At 41.7% G+C, this 16,889-nt stretch overlaps 1 protein-coding gene across 9 annotated transcripts in view; it reads right to left on the bottom strand.

Moving 5' to 3' along the window:
- DENND2B (DENN domain containing 2B) overlaps positions 1 to 16,889 on the bottom strand; it is a 177,425-nt gene that overhangs the window by 48,068 nt on the left and 112,468 nt on the right. For all 9 annotated transcript variants that reach the window (XM_027073196.2, XM_027073192.2, XM_027073195.2 and 6 more), the window contains one exon: positions 2,924 to 3,028. In XM_027073196.2, coding sequence (XP_026928997.1) covers positions 2,924 to 3,003 — 80 coding nt within the window. In that variant the 5' untranslated portion in view covers positions 3,004 to 3,028. The remainder of the gene's footprint in view (positions 1 to 2,923; positions 3,029 to 16,889) is intronic.

The raw sequence follows: 16,889 nt of genomic DNA, 5'->3' as shown, positions 1-16,889 counted from the left end.
TGCAGAAGAAAAGGAAGGAAATAAATAAGCAAAACACCCACCCCCCCACCCCCCCCACACAAATAGAATGGAGTCCAGGATCCTTAACCCATATTGGCTCAAGTGAAATCTCATTCAAATTAAGGGCACAAACTTGCAAATACCTATCCTGACAGTTCCACAGGGTCCCATCTCACCTTTCCCACCTTTCCGTGCCCCAGAGTACCTTCTACCCCCAAAGTGAGATACAAATGCCTCCTAGTACCACTGGATTCCTCTGCCTCCATGTGGATGATGTGGAGGTCCCCAAAGCAGTCAGGGAGTCAAACACCTAGCTTTCCCAAGCCCTAGTACCCTCATACTTCCCAACCAAAGTTCCCATCACACCAAGGAGTCTTTTCCCACTGAGACCCCTGGGCTAGCAATGATAAAAAGGGCCTCGGGTCACTGCCAAACATCTATTGAAAGGTCAGACTAAGAAATTCAGGTGCCAAGGTCATCAATCCAAGTTGTAAATGCCTTGACGAAAGAGAATGGGTCATTCTTCTTTGTCCCCCATTGTCTACCACAGAGCCTGGCACCTGAGAGCAAAGCCCTCAGAGTTCATTGACAATGACTTCCTAAATGAGCTGGTGATTTAGTGCCCTACTCAGCCCAAGGAACACCCCCTAGAAATGGCTGGGGGTGAAGACAGCCAGAGAAACCACCAGATGACAATTTCAAAATAGCACCCGCAGTCCAAGTGGTAGCCTCTGAGAGAAGGATACAGCCAGCCACAGAGGCCTGTGACTCCATGCTAAAAGCCCAGGAAAGGAGGGAGGAAGGGAAGCAGAAATATGACAGTAAAGAAAGGAAGTGAACACTTAGAGGGGAGGCTGGAAGAATTCTTTTTTTAGGCACATCAGACGCTCAGATATTTACAAACATCATCTATCATGTTATGATGGCAAGCATGCGAGGAAGTTCAAGGAAGAGCAATTTCTAAAAATATTTAAAACATGTAGGTATATATTTTCCAAACAGAAACAGGTACCTGTCAGTGGCCCAGATTCTGCCTTGTGACTTGCTGTAAAACCTCCATCTCCCATTCCATCCCCCACATAGTAGAAATTGGAAGAAAAAAAATGAATATTTAAAGGAGTTGAAGGCTGCTGGTATGGTAATTTCTAATGCAGGTCTTAAATACACTATTTCTTTAAAATTAAGAATAAACTATACAATCACAAATAATGCTTATTTTACTGCTACAGTCTCATATTAAAAAAAAAAAAAATGGGAATCTTAGTTCCCAGTCTCCATCTGCCAACTCAGTCTCAGTAACACATGCCACCAAACCAGTGAGAGCCCAGCAAAGAGGTTCCCCAGAAGCAGACAATGGGAGATAAAGACTCTAATATCTAGATCTGCTTCTGCTGTGGCCACCAACATGCCCTGGGAGAATTCAGGTTTTCTACCTGTTTTACCCAAGAAGTTGTCAGTCCCTGCCATTCTCTGGCTCACCCAGTTCAGGGACGCAAGTATGCAAGAAACTCTACCTAGGTTAGAGGAGGTGCAAGGGCAGGAGGTAGGGGCTGTTCTTGTTGGTCTTGCTGCCACAAGGTGGCTATCCAATTTGTGTGCCTAAGTTCCAGAATCTCCCAATCTCTGTCTGGTTGACACAATCCATCCAGGCCATTTCCATTGGGACCAAACCTCGAATGTGTGGTACAGGAAACTCCTCTTGCCTCGTTCACACCAGTCACTCCTTTAGGGACGATGTACAGTGTTCCATTCTTTCAACCATATCTTGATTCCAGTTCTGAATGAACCAAACAACTTCCACCAGCTCTGGACAGACACCCCATCAGATTCACCCTGGCACTGCACAGCCCAGACACGCAGAGAGGAACTAGCCCTATCCCAGCCTAAGCTGAGCATCCTTCTCACAGCTATCCATTCTACTGGTTGAGGTCCCAAAAGTCAAATTTATCCACCTTAGATTCAGCAGAAGAGGCTAGAAAAGGTACATGGCTTTAATAAAAGAGCCCAGAGGTTCTTCGAGGACATCAGCATCCAGCCTCAACCAAAACTTTTGAAGCCCTGGTGAGAACAGTACATCTATCTTTCAGCTCTGGAAGCTTTCATTCCATCATAGGGAAGGAGCTAATATTTATTGAGAAGCTTTATGGCAGGCACTACACTAAGCACTGACATATATTATGTCATTTAATCCTCACAGCAACTCTGTGAGGTAAGTACTATTATTATTATTTCGTAGATGAGTAACTAAGATTTTAGAGGGCATAAGAAAGTGTCCTGAGATCTCACTATCTCAAATCCAGAGCTGGACTTGAAGCCAATTGTATATGATTTCAAAATCTGTGGTTTTTCTATTGTTCTACATTCCCACTTTTAAAAAGAAAACAAAACCAGGAAAGTGGATTATAGCTTACGCTGAGTAAAATTCCCAAGATGCTTTGTTTACAGCCCAGCCTATATTCTTGTAGAACCTGGACTTCTCTGCTTGGAACTTGTGCTAATACGCATAACTGCCTCTCCACCCCTAACCCCAATGTGGTCAACTTCCCTCACTACAGTGTAGCCTAGCTCAGGCACAGCCCCCAAGCTGTCCCCATCTTAGGAAAAAGGATACAGCCAGGAGAACGTCAGCTGCTTCTTGCTGGCTCCATTCCTGGAGCCCTAGGCTCCTTCAACAGCACAAATCAAAGTGTTTTAGGGTCCCTGTTTGTTCTCCCCTATGAACACTTATAGAGCTGAAAAATGGCATAAATATTAGAGATGGTTTTTGCTTCAGTGTCAGCATGAACTGGGCCAGGATCATTCACCTGGCTGACCATCAGAGTCATGATGATAATCATTTACATTTTGGACCAAAGCCATATGGCTGCCCCTTGATGCCACCCTCCAGTGAGCCCCATTCCCCCATCAGTGCTCCCCTGCTCACCTGCTCAGAGTCCCCCGAGGGGCCTTAGTGCCTCCAGCTCCGTGGGTGATGCTGGAATTCTTGTTGGCAGTCATGGTCATTTCGGCTTTCTGAAAACCCAGAGCCCTGCAAAGAAGACAAGGCCTATAAGCCAAGTTTCCATGGGCAGCCAAAAGCACCTCAAACATTTCCAGATGACCTCCAAAACTGCCAAGAGGGTTTGTGTGGCGGTGGTAGGAACCACTTTCCCACATATATTTAATTCCAAGTGTTATGGCTTAGGAGGAGCCTCAAGGGACCCCTGATCTGAGTTAGGGAATGAGTCTAGGAGCTAACAGATAACTTACCACTTCACAGAAAATGACAAAACTCCATCTCCGTCCTACCTCTTTTTGTTTCTTAGAAGTCCCAAACTTCTAGCATGCCATAGAGACTTTACAAATTCCATCTTATTTGCATACCTCCCAAACAACTATTTATTCAGCATTTTTCTTGAATCAACCTGAAACAGACTTGCTTGTCTCAAAATGTTTAACCTTGTTCTATACAAGTAATCATTTAGTCATTCAACAAATACAAATGTTTACTGAGCACCCATGTCCTAGGCACCGCCATCCAGCAAAGAATGAAACAAAGTCTCTGCCCTCAGGGAGCTTACATCTCAGTGGGGAGAAACAGGCAATAAACCTGCACATGTCACATATGTGTGATACATCAGTGTACATTTGTGTATAATACGTACAATACGAAGAAGAAAATGATGCAGGGTAGGTGGGGAGTAAAGAAGATATGTTATTTTATTTTATCTCATTTCACTTTTTTAAAATGTTTATTTATTTTGAGAGGGAGAGAGAGAGAGCGCGCGAGCAGGGGAGGGGCAGAGAGAAAGGAGAGAGAGAATTCTAAGCAGGATCTGCGTTGTTAGTGCAGAGCCCAATGTGGGGGCTCCAACTCAGAAATGGTGAGATCATGACCTGACCCAAAATCAAGAGTCGGATGCTCAACCGACTGAGTCACCCAGCCCCCCACCAAGAATATCTGTTATTTAAAAAAAAATTTTTTTTAATGTTTATTTATTTTTGAGAGAGAGAGAGAGAGACAGACAGACAGACAGACAGAGCATGAGCAGGGGAGGGGTAGAGAGAGAGGGAGACAGAATCCAAAGCAGGCTCCAGGCTCTAACCTGTCAGCACAGAGCCCAATGCAGGGCTCAAACTCACCAACCAAGAGATCATGACCTGAGCTGAAGTTGGATGCTTAACTGACTGAGTCACCCAGGTCCCCTGAAGATCTGTTATTTTAAATAAAATGTTTAGGGAAGAATATTCTGATAAAGTAACATACGAGCCAACACCATAAAATTATGAGCTATCATTTTTTTCTAACATCCATTAAGATAAAAGTAATATATGTTATGGTATTTAAGTACTGACAAAGTGAAAAATATCCATTCATGTACTGTAAAGAGTTAGCTAATATATCATTATCCTTTAGGGAACATTATTTTATGCTAAAATAATAAAAGGAAGAAAAAGGTTATAACTTAAGAGTACATCCAGATTGGAAAGGAAGAAGTAGAATTATCTCTTAGTTGCAGATGGTATAATCTTGTACACAGAAAATCCAAAGGATTCCACTAAAATACTCTTAAGCTAATATATAAAGTCAAGCAAGTTTTCAGGATACAGAGTAATATTTTTTTAAATCAATTTTACTTCTAAATAATGACAGTGAGGGATACCTGGGTGGCTCAGTCGGTTAAATATCTGACTCTTGGGTTTTGGCTCAGGTCATGATCTCACAGTTCGTGAGTTCCAGCTCCACATTGGGCTCGGCACTAACAGTGCAGAACCTGCTTGGGATTCTCTCATGTTTGTTCTCTCTCTCCCTCTCTCTCTCTCTCTCTCTCTCAAAAATAAATAAACATTAAAAAATTTTTTTTAAATAAAAATAAATAAAAGACACCCATGAGTGGGGGATATTATTTGCAAATCACATATCTGCTAAGAAGCTCGTATCCAGAATATATAAAGAATTCTTTCAATTCAATAATAAAAAGACAAATAACTCAATTAAGAAGTAGACAAAGGAAGGTGCCTGGGTGCCTCAGACAGCTAAGCATCCAACTCTTGTTTTCAGCTCAGGTTATGATCTCACAGTTTATGGGATCAAGTCCCACCTTAGGATCTGTGCTGACAGTGCGGGGCCGATTGGGATTCTCCCTCTCTCTCTAAATAAATAAACTTAAAAAAGTAAACAAAGGATTTGAATAGACATTTCTCTAAAGTTGTAAAATTTGCCAATAAGCCCATGAAACAATGTTCAACATCACTAGTCATCAGAGAAATAGAAATCAAAACTACAAGAAGGTATTGCCCTTGGGTATTGCACACCCACCAGGATGGCTATAATCAAACAGACAGATAAAAACAAATGTTACTATACAGAAAAAGCATTTGACAAAATAAAGCATCCTTTCTTGATAAAAACCCTCAAGAAAGTAGGGACAGAAGGATCTACTTCAAGTTCATAAAAGCCATATATGAAAGACTCACCGCTAATATCATCCTCAATGGGGAAACACTGAGAGCTTTCCCTCTAAGATAAGGAACACAACAAGGATGTCTACTCTTACCACTGTTATCTAATCAGACAACACAAAGAAATAAAATGCATCCAAATCAGTAAAGAGGAAGTCTTTACTCTTCTCAGACAATGTGATACTCTATGTGGAAAACCCAAGAACTCCACCAAAAAACTGCTAGAACTTATACATGAATTCAGCAAAGTCGCAGGATATAAAATCAATGCACAGAAATCAGTTGCACTTCTATACACCAATAATGAAACAGCAGAAAGAGAAATCAAGGAATTGATCCCATTTACAATTGCACAAAACACCATAAAATACCTAGAGTAAACCTAACCAAAGAGGTAAAAAAAATCTATACACAGAAAACTATAGAAAGCTTATGAAAGATATTGAAGAAGACACACAAAAAAAGGAAAAATATTCCATGCTCATGGATTGGAAGAACAAATATTGTTAAAATGTTGATATTATCCAAAGTAATCTACATATTCAATGCAATCCCTATCAAAATAACACAAGCATTCTTCACAGAGCTAGAACAAACAATTCTAAAATTTGTATGGAACCAGAAAAGACTCCAAATAGCCAAAGTAATGTTGAAAAAGAAAACCAAAGCTGGAGGCATCATAATTCTGGACTTCAAGGTGTATTACAAAGCTGTAATCATCACGACAGTGTGGCACAAAACAAACACATAGATCAATGGAACAGAATAGAGAACCCAGAAATGGACCCACAAACGTATGGCCGACTAATCTCTGACAAAGCAGGAAAGAATATCTAATGGAATAAAGACAGTCTCTTCAGCAAATGGTGCTGGGAAAGCTGGACAGCGAAATGCAGAAGAATGAACCTGGACTACTTTCTTACACCATACACAAAAATATACTCAAAATGGATGAAAGACCTAAACATAAGATAGGAAGCCATCAAAATCCTAGTGGAGAAAACAGGCAACCCCTTTGACCTCAGCTGCAGCAACGTCTTACTTGACACATCTCCGGAGGCAAGGGAAACAAAAGCAAAAATGAACTATTGGGACCTCATCAAGATAAAAAGCTTCTGCACAGCAAAGGAAACAATCAGCAAAACTAAACAGCAACGATGGAATGGGAGAAGATATTTGCAAATGAATATCAGATAAAGGGTTATTACCCAAAATCTATATGAGAACTTATCAAACTCAACACCCAACACACAAATAATCCAGTGAAGAAATGGGCAAAAGACATGAATAGACACTTCTCCAAAGAAGACACCTAAATGACTAACAGACACATGAAAAAATGCTCAACATCACTCATAATCAGGGTAATACAAATCAAAACCACAATGAGATGCCACCTCACACACGTCAGAATGGCTAGCATTAACAACTCAGGCAATAACAGATTTTGGTGAGGATGCGGAGAAAGGAACCATTTGCACTGTTGGTGAGAGGGCAAACTGGTGCAGCCACTCTAGAAAACAGTATAGAGGTTCCTCAAAAAATTAGAAATAGAACTATCCTACAACCCAGCAATTACACTGCTAAGTATTTATCCAAAGGATACAGGAGTGCTGATTCAAAGTGGCACATGCACCCCAATATTTATAGCAATACTATCAACAATAGCCAAAGTATGGAAAGAGCCCAAATGTCCATTGATAGATGAATGGATAAAGAAGATGTGGTACACACACACACACACACACACACACACACACACACACACAGAGGAATATTACTTGGCAATCAAAAAGAATGAAATCTTGCCACTTGCAACAACGTGGATGAAACTAGAGTATATTATGCTAAGCGAAATAAGTCAGTCAGGAAGACAAATATCATATGATTTCACTCATAAGTGGAATTTAAGATATAAAACTGATGAACATAAGGGAAGGGAAGCAAAAATAATATAAAAACAGAGAGAGAGACAAACCATAAGAGACTCCTAAATACAGAGAACAAAGTGAGGGTTGCTGGCAGGATGTTGGGTGGGGGGATGGGCTACATGGATGAGAGGCATTAAGGAGGACACTTGTTGGGATGAGCACTGGGTATTGTATGCAAGTGAGGAATCACTAAATTCTATTCCTGAAATCATTATTACACTATATGTTAACTAAATTGTATTTAAATTTAAAAACTCTGTAAAGTAATGGTGTAAAATCAAGTTGATATATATGTGTGAGTTTGTATATGTATATGTATGTTCATACTTATGCAGAACTCTAAATTTTTTTCTTGTTAGCATAAAATTTAAATTTTCATGAAGAGATATGCCACTTCTTGGACTTATTTGATGGTAGAACTCCTTCCCACTTTTTTTCTCAGAATACTAATTTGTGTCTAGAACAGGGGTAGGTAAATTTTTCTGTAAGGCCTAAATAATAAATATCTTAGGCTATATAGGTCATACAGTCTCTGTTCCAATTACTGAACTCTTCACATAATATGAAAATAGCCACTGATTGTATGTAAATTAATAGGCATAAACGATTACGTTTCAGTAAAACTGTATTTACAAAACCAAGTGGTGAATGTCTGGGATTTGGCCAATGGACCATGGTTTCCTGACCCTTGCTATAGTAGAACATTTGTTTACTAAGACAGTTTAGATGATGTTACAGGACATTATATTCACTGATGGTTTATAAAGTGCTAGAGTAGACCAGGCACTTTATCTAGCTCTATCCACTGCAAGCCTCAGAATCTTGAGTCCAATAGTTAGGTAGAGCATATGCAATAAAGATATCTGTAAAAATAAGAGAATTAAAAATTAAAAAATTAAGGGGCACTTGGGTGGGTCAGTCTATTAAGCATCTGACTTCGGCTCAGGTCATGGTCTCACGGTTCATGAGTTCGAGCCCCACATCAGGTTCTGTGTTCACAGCTGAGAGCCTGGAGCCTGCTTCAGATTCTGTGTCTCCCTCTCTCTCTACCCCTCCCCTGCTCATGCTCGGTTTCTCTCTCTCTCTCTCAAAAATAAATAAATGTTAAAAAAAATTTTAGTGAGGCTGTGGAGAAACTGGAACTTTCATTCATTGCTGGTGAGAATGTACAATGGTGCAAACATTTTGGAAAATGTTTTGGCAGTTCCTCAAAAAGTTATACACAGAGTTACCATATGACCCAGCATGATCCACTCCTAGGTTTATACCCAAGAACAATATAACTGTGTCCACACAAATATCTGTACACAAATGTTCGTAACAGCATTATTCATAGTAGCCAAAAAGTGGAAACAAATCCAAATGATCATCAGTGAATGAATGCATAAACAAAGTATGGTATATCCATACAATGGAATATTATTCACACATAAAAAGGAATGAGAAATACTGATACATTCTATAACATGCATGAAACCTCGTGCCAATTTCACAAAATGTCCAGAATAGGCAAATCTATACAGACAGAAAGTAAATTAGTAATTGCCTAAGTTGGGTTGAGAGTGGCACACTTGGGAATGACTGCAATGAGTTTGGGCTTCTTTTTGGGGTGAAAAAAAAGTACTGGAATTAGATAGTGGTGATGGTTGCACAACTCTGAACATACTAAAACAAGTAAAATGTATGAATTTTATAGTATGTAAGTTATATCTCAAGATAGTTGTTCAAATAAAACTTAAGGACAAAAAAAAAAAAAACCCTTTTTTTAAGTGCCCTGAAGAGTGGATGTGAGAGAGAACACAACTGATACACCAAGCATATTTCTAGTGTGAACGTACATTCTGGCCTGAACTAGCACCCCCTTCCTGGAAGCTGAACAGCCATTCTCACTCTGATTGGTATTCCTATCACACAGACCAAAATGAAGTATATTTGGATGTGAAAGTTAAACATATTTGTTTACATCCAGATGGCTAACAGAACCATGAAAAGATGCTCAACATCACTCACCATTAGGAAAATACAAATCAAAACCACAATGAGGAACCACCTCACACCTGTCAAAATGGCTAAAATTAACAACTTAAGCAACAAGAGATGTTGGTGACGATGTGGAGAAAGAGGAATACTTTTGCACTACTGGTGGAAATGCAAACTGGTGCAGCCACTCTGGAAAACAGTATGGAGGTTCCTCAAAAAATTAGAAATAGAACTATCCTACAACCCAGCAATTGCACTACTAGGTATTTATCCAAGGGATACAAAAATGCTGATTTGAAGGGACACATGCACCCCAATATTTATAGAAGCACTATAAATGTGTGTGTGTATGTAAGTGTGTATGTATATATATATATATATATATATATATATATATATATATATACACACATAAAATGGAATATTATTTTAGGGTGTGTATGTATATATATATATATATATATATATATACACATGTATATATGTATATATATATGTGTGTGTGTGTGTGTATATACATACATATATATATATATATGGACTATTATTTGGCAATCAAAAAGAATGAAATCTTGCCATTTGCAACAACATGGATGGACCTAGAGGGTATTATGCTAAACAAAATAAGTCAGTCAGAGAAAGACAAATATCATGTGATTTCACTCATATGTGGAATTTAAGAAACCCAAAAGATGAACATAGGGGAAGGGAAGGAAAAATAAGAAGAGAGAGGGAGGCAAACCATAAGAGACTCTTAAATACAGAGAACAAACTGAGGGTTGCTGGAGGGGTGTTGGGTGGAGGGATGGGCTAAATGGGGGAGGGGGACACTTGTTGGGATGAGCACTGGGTGTTATATGTAAGTGATGCATCTCTCAATTCTACTCCTGAGGCCACTATTATACTATATGTTAACTAACTTGGATTTAGAAAAAAAAAATTAAACATATTTATTTACAGCCACTAAAGGCCTTAATCCTAGAGGCTGTCTTACTTATTACCTTGGTGCAGAATAGCAATTGGTCTCAATGGCAAAAAATAAGCCCAACCGTAATTTTTGTTATCATTCCTAGTTCTCTCCTAATTTCAATATGAAATGCACTTCCTCTAATTTCTTTAACTTCATCATGGAGGCTCTCCAGATTGTGTTTTTATTGATGGTGGGAGCATGGTAAAGTGGGAGTTGGAAAGGGAGGAAGAAGCCAGCAGGCATCAGGTGATAGTAATGAAACGTCCCTCCATTGTGAAGACTGCAGATGCTTTTGAAAGAAAACCAAACCTGAGACTCACTTTTATCCTTCATTAAGCAGAGAAAACCCTTCTCTATCTGTTAGGGAAAAAAATCTTTAAACCTAAGTATACAGCATAATGTTAGTGATGATGGTGATGATGAGGATGATAATGAGGAGGAGGAGAAGTCAATCTTGCACCAGCCTGTGCACACTGGCTCTCAGCCCCATGCCAAGTTAAGTGCTTGGCACATGGCTGTGTGCACAACAGAAGGAAGGGAGAGAAAAGGCAGCCTCTGGAAGCTTTCCCAGGCCAGTTCTCAGGGTCCTCAGGGAGCACAGCACTACAAGGAATCAACTTGCTAAGTATGAGCTTTCAACCGTGCCCATGGTAACAATGGTCACAATAATCATCATAACCCATCAAAACAACACTAGACATGCTCTAGCAGCTCCAGGGCAGGTCCTTAGGGAAAGGGCAGAAGATTTGTGGAAAGACCAGAAACTGAAAAATATTAAAATAACATGATAAAAAATATATTCTTTCTTCTCCCATATTTCCGATCTAAGGAGGGTGGACCCACTGCTCACAAATGCTTTTACGTAGTTGAATATGAGAACACAGAGCCAACTTAGTAAGAAAGAAAAATACAGATGACTTTGACATTTCTTGGGCCAAGAAGAAAAATCCTGTGAAGAGGTAACCAAGAGAGGAGTGGATCAAAATTGTTACAAGGCCTATGGCAAGGACTCTTGATCACACTTCTGCAAGATCGCAGCTGCTAGCCTCAAAAGTAGCCTAGGAGTTCAGGCATCTTGGGTAGGCACTGCTGAGAACCCCAGACAGGCCTGCTAAGTCAGAAGAACAGAGATGCCAACTCATCATCCTTCCTCCCACCTGCTCTCACTAGGCCAGGTCTATCAGCTCAGGGAATAATCTAGGGGCTTGAGGAACTAAGGCACAGGCTAACCCTTTACACCTGAAGCTCAGACGTGAGCACTCTGCATGGCTGGCTTCCTGGGGGGCACTGCTTCTCCCAGGGCCCTAAGAGCAACTCCAGGTTCTCATCTATGCTTTCAGTCTGATACCTTGGCTAGTCGGGCTGCAAGGAGAGAAGACACTCCAGTTAGAGGAAATAGCCACTGAGCATGGAGCAGAGAAGGGAACTGAGACACTGTTTTGTTCTCAGGCCCATCAGTGGCAAAGTCCAAGAAGAAACTGCTTGTTTAGAAAGTGAATTGTTCAATTAGCATCTACGACCAATGACAAATTGCTCAAAACCCTAGCTCTAACAAATTATAGACAACTATCTGAAGAGTCAGGACTATCCAGAGAAAGGACTATAATTAGGTACCCCCAGAATTTTTCTATAAACTGCATTGAGACAGACAAACCACAGTCCCAGGTACTTGAGGTGCAGTGGGAAGAACACCTGATTTGGGGTCAAATAACTAAGTCCAACCCTGCCTCTATCAACTGCTAGTTAAGTGACACTGAACAAGTGAGTTTCAAAGACTAAACTTTGTCACTATAAGAGCAATAATAATAACATGACCTACCTCACATGATTGCCTGGCATACAAAAGCTTAATAAAAGGTTTTTCTTCCAGATCATGCTTCTGTGGGTATGTGAAAGGCAACCATTCTTGACCTTAAGTCATTTTCAGAGTCGCTGGTACTGTCATTCAATCTGTTTGCTATACTATGCTAAGCACTATGCAAACGTACTAGAATATAAAAATGGACAGACACGGTCCTTGCCCTAGAGGATGTAACAATAAAGGGACAAGAGTCAAGTAAAAAGTGTACCCCAGGAATGTCTCATAGGGAAGTGACATTTGAAGTGAGCCTCAACCTATTTGTTACCCACAGTTAGAGGGCCTAAGGAAAAGCAAAGGTACATTTATTAAGACATGCTGCTACATTCTTTATATAATTGTAATACCTGAAGTTATAAGTGCTTCACATGTATTAAATCACTTAATCCTAGTAACAACTTTATGAAGTAGGTATTATTATTTACACATATCAAGGAAACCAAGGTACAGAGCAGTTAAATAGCTTGCCTCAAGTCACTTGGCTAGGAAGTGGCCACACAGGCACTTGAGCCTGCACCAGTGCCACAGCTCAGAGCCAGGACCCTGCATTATCTCTAATCATCTTCTGATTCTGCTCTCACCATCCTGCAAGGTAGTGATGATACAGGCCCATTTTTCCAATCAGGAAATTTAGTTTCAAAGAGACTGAATGATTGGCCCAAGATCACTCATGCAGCGAAGGAACAGAACAGGAATGTGGCCTCAGCTCTGTCTGACTCCACTGTGCACTCACTTGCCTTAACATCACTGGGCTGCTTGTTAAAAATAGAGTCCCAGGCCCCACCTCCACCTCCTGAATGAGAATCTATAGGAATGGGGACTAGAAATTTGCATTTTAAGCTAGTTTATATACCTGTAAGTGTGAAAACTTCTGTCCTACCACTTTCTGAGGACTTGGGAAGGTACAAAGGGTCACTACTGACTATCCTCCTAAGGATTTTCCCAGCTATAAGCAAATAAAAGATGGATGTTCATTCAGCTCCTCTTCCTCCTCCCACCCCTCAGCTGCTCCCACCCTGCACAGAACCACTGACCCTCAAAGACAAAGCAGCAGGTACAATATGAGATCTATAATACAATATGGATAATAATATGAAAGCATTATCAATGTCTCCTCTAAACAGTTACTCAATTTTCTGGTGTGCCCAGTGTTCTTATATCTCAAAACAACTCTTCCTGCCACTCACCTCTGGTACCTAACATCCACCTTCCTCACTTTCTCCTCACTTTGAACTCCTGGGAAAAAGAGTTTATACCTGAAGACATAAACTGGTGTCTGCAAGACATAAACTGATGGTTTGCAAGAGCAAAAAAATATGTCTTATCTGGCCCTCCCTTTATTTTTAAATAATTTGAATTGTCAAACATTTTATTTATTTTTTTAACATTTATTTATTTTTGAGAGAGAGAAACAGAGAGTGGGCAGGGGAGGGGCAGAGAGAGAGGAAAAAACAGAATCTGAAGCAGCTCTAGGCTCCAGGTTCCAGGCTCTGAGCTGTCAGCACAGAGCCCGATCGATGCAGGGCTCGAACTGGTGAATCACAAGATCATGACCTGGGCCGAAGTCAGAGGCTCAACCAACTGAGCCACCCAGGCACCCCTAGTTGTCAAACATTTTTAAAAAGTGGGTGGGTACAAATAAAATGCAAATAAAAATCAGATTCTGGCTTCTCTTGAAAAACCAGAAAATCTGATGTCACTGCATTTCTGTGTGGCAACAATTGACTAGACTGAGTAAAAGTGGCCCATTTATTTTTTATTTTTTTATTTGAGAGTGAGAGAGACAGTGTGAGCAAGGTAGGGGCAGAGAGGGAGAGACAGAGAATCCCAAGCAGGCTCTGCACTGTCAGCGGGGAGCCTGATGCGGGACTCAAACTCAGGAACCAAACCATGAGATCACTGACCTGAGCCGGAACCAAGAGTTGGACGCTGGACCGACTGAGCCACCCAGGCTCCCCAGAAGTGGCTCACTTAGATGCAGCAAGCTCTCTCCAATTTACCGCTGTCCCTGCCCACCCAGTGCCTACAGCTGGCCAGCTTTACTCAGCTCTGTGACCTGACTCTATCAGCAGGTGAGTGCTACAGCCCCAGCCTGAGTCCCAGCAGGGAAAGGTTAGGAGGTACCGTACCAGAAGCATGCTTCCTGTGGAGCATCCACACAAAGCCTCTGTACAGCTGGGCCTGAGCAGTGCAGGGAAGAGGAGCCTAGTCTAGTCCAGGGCACTGCCTCTTAGTCACTTGAAACCCCCCATTTTCTCTCCTCACTGTCACTGGAGGAAAGACCTCTGAAAGGCTCCCAGCTTTTGCTCAGGCTAGCCTTCATCTTGCAACTCTCTCTCCCACTTCTTCTCCCTACAATCCAATCCCATGACCACAGAGAATATCTGTGTTCTCTGAAGGTCCAAGAAGGGACCATCAGGTCAGTCTCTTAAGGGAGTTCCTTCTGAGGGATGCCCAGACTCTAAGAATGAACCTTCCTATCCTAGAGCAAAAAAACACCTGTTTCCCTTTGTTTAGGTGATATTTCTAAATGTCTGTATGATACTTTTCTGCAGGCCTAATTGTGGATGTGACAATATGCCTTGCCCTGAAGGAGGAGACATATGAAGCTTGAGAGTGATGAGGAATAGACACAGGCATTTGGAAGAAAGCCTCCCATTTTGCTAGGGTTAAAGTCGCCATTGAGAGGAAAGACAGTCACTGTCAAGCACTCTGTTTTACGGGTCCAGGTAAGAAGTCAAGACACCTGACAAAGGAAACCTCTAAACCATGTAAGAGAATTTCTGCTAACAACTACATTCCACTCATTTCTTAAGCAATCTCCCAAGTGGATGTGGCAGCTTAGGAAGCAACCCAAAGAGAAGGAAGAGGTGGGAAAGGGAACAGAGCTCCATGTGTGCCCTGAGAACCTGGTTGCAGCCTGGAGACTGTACAGGTCTGTACAGCTGTCATCTGACCATGGTGGGGTCAACATTCCTACTACCCCTGCCCAGGGAACACCTATTCAGACCCTCATTACCTTCTTACTGACTCCCTCCTGCAAACTTTCCTCATCACTGGTCCCTGGCCAAGAAAAGGAACAGACCAGCAACTCCCTGGAGGAGGGCTTAGGTCTTTAATTTCCTCCTTTAAGAGTCCCAGCAACCAATATTGGCTCTACCAGCTTCAGGGAGGATCATCATTAGTATGAGTTCCCTTTAACCATGCAAACCAGAGTTCCCAAAAGAGTGTTTGAGTCTTTCCTTCTCTCCAGCAGATGTCCTTGGATTAGACTAAGGTGGGAGGGAAGGGCTTTGTCTCCCTTTCATGGCTCTGCCTGGACTAACAGCTCACCTGCACAGCCTCTCTGTTGCTTGGCATTCCTAGGAAGTTCAGCGACACTGCTCTCCCGCCATGCTGGCCTCCTCTGTCCCCACATGGCTGAGAAAGCTATGGGGCAGTTCTAGCTAGTTCTTCCCTGGGTGCTCAACTAAATGTGAACTGACTTGTTAACTGATGACAGAAGAGGACCCCCAGGGAGTCAGAGGCAAGGATGACAAAGGGCCCTAGAAATTCCACACAGGGCATATCCTTTAAAGTGTGCTCCTTCTCTTCCCAAAGTCACAGCTGCTGTAAAGCTGATGAGAGTTTCCCACTGTGGCTGCCACCCAGTCAGACTGTCAATGGCAGGCCTTTTCCTTCTACCCCTCAGCCGATCTTGTCCACCTCAAGGCTTTCAATCAATCTCCTCACAAGTATCCCTATTATCTTCCTGAACGCTGCTTCAGTAACAAGTTCTCATCCAACACACCCACAAGGAAAGGCTGTTCCTGGGAATCTTGCCTTCATCTCATTCACGCTGGCTTCTCTTCCTTCATCCCCCTTTTCCTCCCCTCCTTTCCCGATTCATTTCTTATTGGTTATCTGCCCAAAACCTGTCTTTGGCTCTGCTGTGCCTAAAATCAAGGGCTTACAAGGAAAGGGGACAAAGTGGGCTCAGAGTTTGGCTGGGTAGGCACCAAAAGCTTTAGAAAGGGAGCCAGGAATGATCTTCTCAACTCTATCCCATACTTCCCTCCAAAATGCCAGACCCTTTTTCTCTGTCACTACCTCTACATACCTTATACCTTGGAGCCTTTCCATGCCAGCCCCAGGTTCTCAGATTCTAGGTCCAGAAAGCTCTTCAAGCAAAAATGTCAAGGGAATCATAAGTCTGGTCAAGTGGAGAGGAACTGAGATTTGTTTTGCTGGGAAGTCAGAAATGCTGGGTGTTTTTACAGGTCACCATGAGGCTGAAATCTTCCTCATGCAGCCACAGGAAAAGATGGTTTTTGTTGTTGTTGTTGAATAATAATCAGAAAAAAAATAAGCTCTTTCCATCTTTTCACTGTCCATTTATCACTCCCACATCCTCTTTCCCAACCCTCCTCCTCAAAGAGGCCTAGAAGTTTGGGTTTTCAACCTCAACCATTTTCAATCCCTTTTCCTGCCAGATGGTCCTTCTCCACTTCAGTACAGATTCTGTGGAGGTTGGAAGCTGGGTTTAAATGTTTCCTGAAAGCCTGAAATGGGGTGAGGGCTTGTTAGGCAATTGCAGGCCAAAGGAAATCTGGTGGCTTCCAAGATAGTTTTAAAAACCCAGACATGGCTGTTTCAGCTGGTCTGGAAACTCAGCCTGTCAGCAAGCAGCTGAACCCAACTCTGCCAGGACAGCAGAGCCTGCTCTGTC

Source organism: Acinonyx jubatus, chromosome D1 (assembly GCF_027475565.1).
Source record: "Acinonyx jubatus isolate Ajub_Pintada_27869175 chromosome D1, VMU_Ajub_asm_v1.0, whole genome shotgun sequence".
NCBI lineage: Eukaryota > Metazoa > Chordata > Mammalia > Carnivora > Felidae > Acinonyx > Acinonyx jubatus.
The sequence above is the reverse complement of the archived record's forward strand: the minus strand, read 5'-3'. Positions and strand labels throughout refer to the sequence as shown.